The sequence below is a fragment of the Brassica napus genome, chromosome C5, assembly GCF_020379485.1.
Source record: "Brassica napus cultivar Da-Ae chromosome C5, Da-Ae, whole genome shotgun sequence".
Classification (NCBI taxonomy): Eukaryota; Viridiplantae; Streptophyta; class Magnoliopsida; order Brassicales; family Brassicaceae; genus Brassica; species Brassica napus.
In genome coordinates, this window is record NC_063448.1 from 15,633,449 (window position 1) to 15,645,881 (window position 12,433).

Genomic DNA, 12,433 nt, shown 5'->3' on the forward strand with positions numbered 1-12,433 from the left:
CACTAGCTCCCAAATCGCAGAGACATCTATCAAATACCATAGGTCCAAGAGCACAAGGTAATGTGAAGCATCCTGGATCTTCTAGCTTCTTTGGAACAACAAGCCTCTAGATGATGGCACTGCACTCATGAGTGAGAATCATCATGCCCTCCATCTCCTTCTTCTTTGCAGCTACAACATCTTTCAGGAACTTGCTATATTGAGGAATCAGCATGAAAGCATTAATGATGGGCATTGTGACTTGAACTTCACTCATTTGCTTCTCAAATTGAGCTTTGTACTTCTCTAGCAGCTGCCTCTTGAATCTACCGGGGAATGGTAGTTTGGGTTCATAGGGAGGAGGAACAAAAGAATTCTCACTTGCTGGAGCAACAACTTCACCATCTTTCACTGTTTTCTTCTCTTCCCCAACTTTTCCTTTACCTTTTGCTTCCACAATCTTCTCCAAGATTTCATCATTGATTTTCTCATCAACAATCACCACTTCATCATCTATGTTGATGGCAACCCCCTCACCTTGTTTCTCAGCATCCTTGGTGAGAGCTTTCTGAGGTAACTCCTTACCACTCCTGAGGGTGATAGCTTTCATGGTCTCCTTGGGGTTTTGCTCAGATTTTCCAGGTAAAGAACCTTGTTGGCGATTTTGTTGAGTGTTCATGGCAGCAAACTGGTTTTCCAAGGTTCTGAACTTGTTGTTGAGCTCATTGTAGCTCCCATCAATCTTTAAGTGAAGGTTCTTCAACTCATAACCAACATGCTTCTCACTTCTTGTCTGAGACTCCAAGATTTATTTCAGTAGGACATCATTGCTGCTGACTTGAGGATTAGAGGTAGAAGGATTAGCTTGTTGTTGGGAAGAATGGTGTTCTTTGTTGTTGAAACCAAGAGGAGGGTTTTGTTGAGGCTGATAGCTACCTTGCTGGTTGTTCCGAGGCTGATAACCACTCTGTTGGTTGTTGGAATAGGATTTCTGTTGGTAGTTGTTGTACTGAAAGTTGGGCTCTTTTTTGTACCAGCTACCATTGTTGTTGATGAAACACAGTTCTTCTTGACCTTCCAAACCCTCAACCTCATGGACAACAGGTGGTGTCTCTTGGCTTGGGTTACCAACAAAGTGCAGCTGCTCTTGGGTGGCTTTATCAGCAATGAGGATGTCTATCTTATCCTGTAGAGTTTTCAACTCCTTCCTTGTCTGCTTGTCATCTGTTCTACTGCCCCTGTCGTGGTTTCCACTGTAGACTGCATCACTTTTTACCATGTTGTCAACCAGCTCTTCTGCAGCTTCCTCAGTTCTCCCCAAGAAGAACCCATTGCTAGCTGTATCCAGTCTGGTCCTGTACTTAGGAAGAGCACCCCAGTAGAATGTGCTCAGCAAGCTTTCCTTAGAGAAGCCATGGTGTGGGCATTGTGCTTGGTAGCCCTTGAATCTCTCCCAGGCTTCACTGAATCCTTTCAAGTTCTTCTGTTGAAAGCTGGAAATCTCATTTCTCAGCTTAGCAGTTCTTGAAGTAGAGAAGAATTTCTCCAAAAATGCTTTCTTGCAGTCATCCCATGTGGTTATAGAGTCGCTTGGTAGAGACTTCTCCCACTGATGTGCCTTATCCCCCAAAGAGAAAGAGAATAGCTTGAGCTTTAAGGCATCTTCGGACACACCATTGGTCTTTGACAACCCACAGTAGCTGTCGAACCTGTCCAAGTGATCAAATGGGTCCTCTAGAGCCAAGCCATGATACTTGTTGTTCTCGATCACGTTGAGGAGTCCTGATTTGATCTCAAAGTTGTTGGCTGCTACAGCTGGTGCTTGGATTCCCAATCTGTGACCATGAATGTTTGGGCGGTCATAAGTGCCAATGGGTCGAGCTGCTCGCTGTTGGTTTTGTGGAATGTTGTTAGCTCCATTAACGTCCGCATCATTTTGAGGTATGTCTCCCATATCAGTATCCAGTCTCTGCAAGTGAGCATGCTGGTCTTCTTCTCTTCTCTTTCTAGCACACTCTCTCTCTAAAGCTCTGATGTCTGCAACTCTTGGAACTAGGTTTGATGGACCCCTGCTCCTCAAGTTCATACACCTGTATATTAAAGGGAGGTGAAAAAGGAGAATCAGTAACAAAAGAAAATAAAAATGACTTAGTCTCAAGCAACTGGCTAAATCTTAATGTTCAAATCTACTCAGAATTTGGCAACGGCGCCAATTTGATGTTAGGAGTTTTCAAGGCTCCTAAAACAAATGATGTAGTATAAAAGATTGTCGAACCAATTCTAAGGGATTTCAAGCACTGAGAGTGCAAGTACTTGTTTAATCTAAGTGCAACCGATGATTAAAAAGGTTTTCTAAACTAACGAGTAATGCTAATGCAGTTGCAGAATAATAAAAACGATAAATGAAACGACTTTCTTAACTAAGGAGGGAAAAGAGAACTCATGGGCATAGGTATTAGACATCGGGTGATCAAGTTTCGAACTAAGGATGGCAAAACGAACAATCAAACTATCAACCTTAAGCTTAGACACAATTCTAAACAGACTCTATGTCTAGATGAATGTTCATTTACTAACACATTTCAAACAACAAATGTCTTTGGTTGAATAATATGAAAGCAATCATTACTAGCAAGTCTAAAGGCTATCTTAGCACTTCTAACAACAAATGTCTTCGGTAAAATATGCTAAAAGCTTAGAAGAGTTGTCTCAGGCATTTCATCAAACACCTTTTGGGTGGGAAATGCCTAAATGTCAACTTTTGAGTAGCTAACTCAGAAGAATCATTATGAATACTCTACTAGCAATGATTAAGAATGACCTACACTAAAACATCTTAGTTCTAACCTAATCACCCTTAATCTCCCTAACCCATGAATTCAAAAGGTGATTACTCACTAATCTCCATGATTCCTCTTAAACCCATATTGGATTTCAGATTAATCATGTAGAGGAATACAGAGAATCGATATGAAAACAACAAGATTGCAATAACAGAAAATCGATTGAATCCAAAGAGATGAACTTTTCAAGAGGTTTTTTTGGTTGTATTTCTTAAGATCCAGATCAATCTGCCTCCAAATGGCTTACAAAGGATTCTTAAACATAGTTTAGAAAGTGTAAAATGTGCATAATGAAATGACCAAAAGGCCCTTGAGTAGAAATGAATTCGGGTAAACAATAGGTCGGGAGCGACCTCCAGTAGTCGCTGGGAGAAGTTGCTCCCGGGTCGTTTCTTCGGGAGCGACCTGGAGAGGTCGCTGCGACTGGTCGCTCCGGGGGATGAAGACGCGAGTGACTTCTCCACATCGCTGTGGTAAGGTCGCTCCAGGTTTCGGGAGCGACCCGGAGGGGTCACTGCGACTGGTCGCTCCGGGCGCGTTTTCGTTGTTTCTATGCGAGCGACATCGGGGTGTTTCTCTGGTCAAGTCGCTCTGAAGGGGTGTCACAGTGACTTCACGGTGTCGCTCCGGTGCGGTCGCTCCCATGCATTGCTCGTCCAATGATCATTTTTATCACCTCTTTTTAGCTCCAAATGCACCCAATTGTCTCCAAGAACTCCACGTGGTACTCCAATACCTGAAAAAGACTCATGTATGCAAAATGAAACCTAAATATGTCTAAATCCTAGTCTATATGATCAAAATGCACATGGGTGAATGGATAAAACAATGGAAATATGCAAGATATCAAGGCTTGAACTCGACACAAGCTCTACCGAGTCACCCAGCTGAACCTCCTATGGTGCCTCATGTGCGTTGGTGTAGACCACCGAGGAACTGGTTGAAATGCAATGTAAGTGCTTCTTGTGGGTCTCATAATCGTAAAGGAGGTGCAGCATGGATCGTTCAAGACCATTGTGGTATTCCTCTTTTTCATAGTAGAAGAGCGTTCTTTGGTCATACTTCGATTATAGAAGCAGAACTTCAGTCTCTTCTGTGGAGTATCCGAGCACTTATTGACTTAAGAATCAAGTCTGTGGTCATTGAGTCCTCACTCATTCAAGTTAGAGAGGCGCTTCTTAAACCTCATGAACACCTGGAATGGTGACATCTGATTGATACCATTACTGGTTTATTGAATGAATTTGATGGTGTGATTTTGGAACATGTAGTTGCTGGCAGAAACAAGATCGCCAGTTCCATTGCGCAGAGTGTGACTAGCGATCATCGCTACCAATCTTACGTGGCTACAGTTGGTCATACTTGGCTGAGTTCCCTGCTGCGAAAGGAGGAGCTGAGCTCGTTGGTTCGCTCGTAGAATCGCGGAGAGTTAGCTGAGGAGGACCTTTGCTGATTTACCCAATCGAATCTTCTGAAGTTATTTACAGCACCTACTAGTGTTTTATCTTTATGCCTTTATTCCTCTTTTTTTACTCCCCAATCCTCCTTTTGGAGGTGTGTGTTGCTTTTGGGGATCTTGTATTACTCCTTGAATCTTTGATTGAATCCATAGTCAACAAAAAAAGTCATAAGTATCATCGAAAATAATTTTCAAAAAGGAAAAAAACATCAGAAAAAGGCATGCAAGTGCAACCCATATTTGCATATGTTTCGCCAACTCATCCACCGTGTGTCTGTGACTCTTCAATGTCCAAAGATACATTACGTTAGAGTTGCCGCGTCGGTTGTTCTCGTCTAATTATCAGTATGCCGTTTTAACATTTCGAGATTCACATTGTTTTTAAAACCCACAAAATGTAAATTCCAAACCATGTCGAAGGCAGAGAAGCCAATGGATGAGTACCTGAAGGAAATCAAGAACATCTGCTCTCAGCTCTCCTCCATTGGTAGCCCCGTTCCAGAACACATGAAAGTGTTTGCTGCACTTCATGGGTTAAACAAAGACTATGAGCCTATCAAAACCACCATTGAGAGCTCTAAGGATTCTTTCCCAACCCCAAACTATGAAGAAGTTGTTCCACGTCTCACCAGCTATGATGACCGCCTTCAGAGCTACACAAGTCAGAGCTCTGTTAGCCCTCATATGGTGTTCTATTCTAAGAGAGGACGAGGAAACTCTCACCGTGGAAGAGGTCAAGGCAGAGGAAACTACTCCACAAGAGGATGAGGCTTTCATCAACATTTGTCTCCCTCCTCCAACTCCTCTGTCTCCTCTGAATCTGAGGGCAGACCTGTCTGTCAGATCTGTGGTCGCGTTGGACATCATGCTTTAAAATGCTGGCACCGTTTTGATAATAGCTATCAGACGGAGGACGTCCACAACGCGCTGGCTGCTCTTCGAATCACAGATGTTACAAACTCTCCTGGTCACGAGTGGTTCCCAGACTCCAGTGCTACCTCTCATGTCACGAATTCTCCTCACAACCTGCAGTACTCTCAGGCCTACACAGGTTCTGACTCTGTAATGGTTGGAAACGGAGAGTTCTTGCCTATCACTCACACTGGCTCTGCATCCATTGCTACCACGTCAGGTACTCTTCCTTTCACTGATGTTCTAGGGTTCCCTGATATTGCGAAATCATTTATGTTAGTCTCAAAGGCTACTGTGGATTATCTTTGTGCATTTGTCTTTGATTGTGATGATGTCCCTGTGTTTGACAAGGGAACCAAACAGCTTCTTCTTCGAGGAAGCCGTAATAAGGGTCTCTATAAGCTGCCAGAATCTCCTAAGCAAGTGTTCTTCTCCTCGCGACAAGTCTCTGCTTCAGATGAGATCTGGCACCAGCGGTTAGGACACCCCAACCCTCACGTTCTTCAGCAACTATCTGCAAACAAGTCTATCTTTATCAATAAAAGCACCAAGGGTCTCTGTGAGGCATGTCAACTTGGGAAGAGTTCTCGTTTACCTTTTGAAGCATCGTCCTTTGTAGCAACAAGACCGCTAGAGCGTATCCATAGTGACCTCTGGGGTCCATCACCGGTGTTGTTTGTACAAGGATTTAGATATTATGTCATCTTTGTAGATCATTTCACAAGATTCTGTTGGTTTTTCCCTCTGAAGAATAAATCAGATTTTTATCATACCTTTGTCAAGTTCCAAACCCTGGTTCAAAACCACTATTGGAACATTTCAATGCGATGGTGGAGGTGAATTCATCAGTAACCCCTTCCTCACTCTTCTTCAGAACTGTGGAATCCAACAGCATGCCACAACAGAACGGCTTAGTTGAGCGTAAACACAGACAAATAACCGAACTTGGTCTCTCTCTGATGTTTCACATCAAATTACCTCAGAAGTACTGGGTCGAAGCTTTCTTCACCGCCAATTTTCTAAGCAACCTTCTACCTCACACGGCTCTTGAAAGTCCCCCCCATTCCCTCTGAGCTCATGCATCAGAGAAAACCAGATTACAGATCACTTAGAGTTTTTGGATGTGCTTGGTATCCAATGCTACGAGACTATGCTCATCATAAGTTTGATCCAAGGTCTCTCAGATGTATTTTCCTTGGCTATAATGAAAAGTACAAAGGGTATAGATGCTTACTTCCCACAACTGGAAGAGTTTATATCTCCCGCCATGTGATCTTCGACGAGAAACACTTCCCCTTCAGTACAGAATACTCAGGCCTGCATCCTTCTCCCAAGACCCCTCTATCAACGGCTTGGCAGAAGAGTGTTTTGCTTGTGCCATCTCCTGCTCCAATGCTAGCCAGTGCGACTTTCTCCTCTGCTCCTCAGCAAGAGTTTACGCAAGTGCCTACCTTCACAGCTTCAGACTTTCCATCTTTGTCTTCAAAAACCGCTACTCCCATCTCCCCATTGTCTGTAGCTTCCTCCTCTGGTTCTACTCCTTGTGTAGGGCAAAGTTCTGAGTGTACGTCAGGCTTTCACCCTGCTTCTATAGGCAACATCTATGTTCCTACACAAGGCAGGACAGCACCAGTTGTGGTTACTACACCACCAGTCTCTCACCCTATGATTACAAGAGCAATGGATGGAATTGTTAAACCAAATCCACGTTACGCGTTACTTACACAGAAGACGTCTTATTCAGAACCTAAAACGCTGTCTGAAGCACTAAATCATCCTGGATGGAACAACTCCATGCATGAGGAAATTGGCAACTGCAAAGAAACAAAGACATGGTCTTTGGTTCCCTACAAAGAAGGAACAAATGTGTTAGGCAATCGTTGGGTTCATCGTGTCAAACTCAACGCTGACGGCACAGTTAAGTCATTATGCTCAAGATTAGTAGCTAAAGGATATAATCAATCAGAAGGAGTTGATTACCTCGAGACATACAGTCCTATTGTGTGATCTGCCACGGTTCGTATGATCTTGCATACAGCTACGGTCATGAAATGACAAATACGACAAATTGATGCCAAAAACGCCTTTCTTCATGGCGACTTGAATGAAATAGTCTACAGGAAGAAACCAGCCGGTTTCATGGACAAGGCTAACCCAAATCATGTGTGCCTTCTTCACAAGGCCCTGTACGGCTTAAAGCAGTCACCCCGCACCTGGTTCGATAAGTTCAGTAACTATATCATCGAATTTGGGTTCGTTTGTAGCTACAAAGATCCCTCTCTCTTCATCTACTCTCATGGAAAGAATGTCATCATGCTCCTTCTCTATGTTGACGATATGCTTATCACCAGAAACAACTCATCAGTTATGGAGACATTCCTAGATGAACTCAGCAAACAATTGAAGATGAAGGACTTGGGGCAAATGCACTACTTCCTTGGTATCCAAGCTACCTTCCACGCTAAAGGCCTTTTTCTCAATCAGCAGCAGTATGCTAAAGATATACTCGCTGTAGCAGCAATGTCAGATTGCAACCCTGTGGCCACACCACTACCCACTCAGCTCAATCAGATTCCGCAACATATGGAGCTGTTCTCGGATCCAACCTACTTTCGGAGTCTCACAGGGAAGCTCCAGTACCTGACATTAACAAGACCTGACATTCAATACTCTGTCAACTACATATGTCAGAAAATGCACTCTCCATCTATCTCGGATTTCTATCTACTCAATCGAATCCTCAAAATCATTAGGGGAACGACAAAACTGGGAATTAACTTCACAAGTGAAACAGATTTTGCGGTGAAGGCTTACAGTGATAGTGATTGGGGCGGTTGCTCCTCCACTCGTCACTCCACAGGAGGCATTTGCACCTTCCTTGGCCCGAATCTCATCTCGTGGTCGTCTCTGAAACAAAATTCAGTCTCCCGCAGCTCGACTGAAGCTGAATACAGATCATTGTCTGAAACCGCAACAGAACTCCATTGGATTGGTTCTGTCATGCGTGAACTTGGGATTCCTATGAAGACTACTCCGGAACTTGTATGGTGATAATCTCTCATCTGTGCATCTCACCGCTAACCCGGCGTTCCACAAGCGATCGAAGCACTTTGAGATTGACTATCACTATGTCAGAGAGCGTGTGGCTCTCAAAGCTCTCGTCGTTCGCCACATTCCGGCTCGCCTCCAGCTCGCCGATATCTTCACCAAGTCTCTCCCAGCAGCGGCGTTTCAAAGTCTCCGATACAAACTTGGCGTCGTCGAACCTCCGTCGCAAAGTTTGAGAGGGGCTATAGGAACGCAACAGTCAAGTGAGCAAAACGGCACTGTTTTGCCACTGCGCTTCACTGCATAGCAGAAGGGCAAGGCCATTCTGATCCAATCAGATGGTAAAGCCCAAGTTCCGCAAAAGCCCATCAACCAACTCGCCAAGGTTTTGTCATCATCCAGTCAACAAGGATCCCAACGGTCGAAGATTGCTAAAAGCAGCGTACACAAGCCAGCTGCTACTCGTACGACTGAACGAGCGCATATGATCGAGCTGTCGAATCCATTCTCAGCCTTAGATGATCTCATAGACACCTGATGATGACACCTGTGCGTGCTCTAAGGTTTTGCATTTTCCTGTATAAAAAGACCAACTTTGTATGAGAACAAATCAAGGAAATAAAAGTTTATCAAAACAAAACTTTATCTTCTTCACTTTCCTTTAGTGCTCTGAGACGCAGCAACAACAAACCAAACGCAGTGGTGCTCGTGGTGGTGATTCACGGAGCGTAAAGGTGGTCTCATTCATCACCTGTATCCACCTTGTCTCCAACTTCTCTCTGTCATCACCTCTCTCTCTCTCTCTCTCTCTTTGTGTTTTGATTCTGACACAGAAGTTGATGAGGCAGAAGAAGATGGTGTTTGTTGGTGTTACGGCTGAGAAGATTGGTGTTCAAGGCGAGTAGCAGTTACATTGGCGGTGGTGCAGTGGTGGCCAACCGCCTAAGAAGAAGCTCCGGTGTGGCAAGATTGACAGCGGTAAAGGCAGGCTGAGATTGAAGGAGGAGGACGCTTGCTGAGATTGACGGCGGAGATAAATCATTGACGGCAAAGAGGATTAGGTTTAGGTTTCTCTGGTTTAGTTGAGGTTTATTTGGTTTACTTTATTTTTAAATTTTGGTTTAGTTTTGTAAACCAGAAATTCTGTAAACCGATTTTAATTTATCAATAAAATTTATTTCATTTTAATTATAAATTAATTCTCGTTATAATTTTTTTACTTTTAATTATAATGTGCATTTTATAATAGCAAAATGCAATAAATGCTATTATATGATTCATAAACTATAGCATTTATAAAACTGATATAACAGAAGGAAGACTTATTATAGCCGGGGCAAACATAGCGGTTTCAGTAACACTAACAATAACATATAATAGTTCTTTCCTTACGCTAAGAAAGATCATTTTTTGTAGTGTCAATATGATAATTGTTGAAAAGTCTAAAACTATATAGCACCAGATTTTTAATAATATATAAAACAAATTCACTATACATTATCATAAAATTTTGATCAAGAAAATAAAAAGTAACTTCTGCGCATGCACAGTCATATCAAATAGAGTTATTAACACTAAAAGACAGTTTTACGTTTTTTATATCACAATAAGACAGTTTCTGCTCTTAAGACATTTTCTCTTAACTTTTCCTAACATATTACATTCATTACTAACTAAAGTATAACTAGAATATAATATGTAAGACCCACTAATTTCTCATCTTCTTTCTCTTCTTTTCTTTTTCAGATTTTATTTATTTTCAGTTCATAAACAAAAATACAATCTCATTTTCTTTTCTTTTACAGCTCCTCTTCACCGTGCTTCCTAGTCCTCATATGTGACTCTGATGAACCTCAGTTCGATTGCGGTTCGTCTTCTCCTTCGCCATAAATCAACACGACCAAGCTTCCTTCTCCACGTCGTACTCCACAACTCATCCGCCTCGCGCTGTGACAGTATGTCATGGTGGGTGTGATGGTCGGGCACGGTGAAGCTCGGGCAACAATGGAGTTTTTCTCACATTTTCACATTTGGTCATTTATTTGTTAGGTTATTATCAATTTGGCCCAAACTATCAAATTTTCATATACATCCATTTTAGTTGTCCAAAAACTTTTAATTGTTCAATCCAATTACTATAATATGTAAATATAAATTTAAAATGTAATATAACATTTATGTACCTAAAATTATTAAATATCATAATTTGAGAAATGTACAAATGAATCGGTGTACATGTATTTTTGGGTATAATATTGTACACGTAGACAATAGAATATATGTGTACACATTGATGATATTTGAATCACTGAGTAGCTTTCAAGTATCATTCAAAATGTGATTTCGAGTTTTGGGTTTTTTAACCAGACAATGTGATTTGCGATTTTAGTGGAAAACATGATTGTACAGTACATTGCTTTAATGATACACAATGTACACAAGTGGAGATGTGCACATAAACACATATAAACATGTATACAAATGTACACATGTACACATATATGCATTCCAGACCTCGTTATACAATTATGTATGTAAATATAATATTAACAATTAAATGCTACTTAAATAATCTAAATTAACGAATTAAAATGCAATAGTAATATCTAAGTGCTCGTATTGTATACGTACATCTATTTCATAGTGTACAAATGTACATAAACTTCAAAGTGTACATGTGTACACTACATATGTTCTTTAAATATAAACAAACTGCACCACAATTGCATACAAGATCACAATTAAAACAAAATTGTCTGGTTAGATCACAATCAAATATCATGTTTTTCCACTAAAACTGCAAATCACATTGTCTAGTTAAAACCCCAAAATCACATTTTGAATGATAATTGAAAGGTACTCGGTATGTCAAATATCGTCAACATGTACACATATATTTTACTGTCCATGTGTACAATATTATACGAAATGATACATGTGCACGGATTCATTTGTAAATTTATCAAATTATGATATTTTAATACTTTTAATGATTTTGAGTATAGTTGCTAAAAAGAAGTATATAGAGGTTTTCGGTTAATTTATTTCTTCATTTCATTCAATAGGGTCTAAAATGACAATTTAGAAGTTATAGGTAAACTGAAGAGGACTTATTTGCAAATATGAAATTTTTAAGACAATAGTAAAATTATTTAAAATTACAAGGACCACATATGAAAATTAAGGAAACTTAATTTCAAGGTTCAACAATGGCGATCTAATCTCGGATGCGGCGGCAGCTTCCCTTTACGGTCCACCGGAGGCACGAAGAGAGGCTGAAATCACCACAAAGACATCTTGGGACACCATGGAAGAGAGGCTGAGGGCACCGCGTTAAGGTTTCCCATGGAACTTGAGATACTGCATAAGATAAGATCTTTGTAGAAGAAAGGAGATGGTAGTGGAGCTCGTCGTATCTGTGAATTGCGGTGGAAAACTTGTCAACTTAGATCAATTTGTGTCTCGGTCTAGAGTTTGTAAAGATAATCTTTTGAAAAAAAAGATTGGAAATCAAAAATTTTAAAATAAAGAAGATGCAAAAGTTTCAGAGAAATAAAGATAAAAAAGAGATGAAAGTGGGTCAAGAAGATGAGAGAGAGAGATGAAAATGGGTACTACTAATTACAATACAGTTTAGTTTTAACTTGAAAAACTGAACGATAAGTGAAGCTAGAAAAAAAATGTGTATGTAGCATAAAATGCCTTATTGTGTTATAAATAACTTAAAACTGCATTTGGGTGTAATATTTTCTATCAAATATCTGATTATGTTTATTGCATGATGGTCCCTCATCTTTTGTTTGTTTTCTGATCGGACACAAACATTTGAATTTGCGAATCACCGACCCTAATACTTCTTACCAGCATTGCTATGGAAAAACATGAGAGAGAGAGAGAGAGAGGCCATGAAGCTTCTGGACTATGAGGATAAGCTGAAAATTGCAATAGGTTTACTTGATTAGTATCTCCAGCTTGTGCATGAAGCTAAACAAGACAATAAGAAGAAGAACAAATAAAACTACAGATTACCTTCAGTTGACAAAATCAAGAGATTATTAATGGTTAAACTTACTAGAGCTATTGTTGGTTTACAGGAAGCATAAGGATCCTCTGAAGTCAAAGCATCCAATATCTCCCTTCCTGGTTTATACTAACGAGAGGAGAGCTGCTTTCCGTGAAGAGAATAAAAATG

At 40.8% G+C, this 12,433-nt stretch overlaps 1 protein-coding gene and 1 non-coding gene across 2 annotated transcripts; both read left to right on the forward strand.

The window, feature by feature from the left end:
• Positions 1-1,388: 1,388 nt before the first annotated feature.
• LOC125588011 lies at positions 1,389-1,495 on the forward strand. Its single transcript, XR_007324407.1, has one exon. It is a non-coding gene; the product is annotated as a small nucleolar RNA R71 (small nucleolar RNA).
• Positions 1,496-7,248: 5,753 nt separating this feature from the next.
• On the forward strand, positions 7,249-9,432 carry LOC125587805 (uncharacterized mitochondrial protein AtMg00810-like; the record flags this gene model as incomplete). Its single annotated transcript, XM_048758999.1, has 1 exon — positions 7,249-9,432. A coding segment is annotated over one exon (996 nt), but the record flags the coding sequence as incomplete, so codon positions are not given.
• Positions 9,433-12,433: the final 3,001 nt, after the last annotated feature.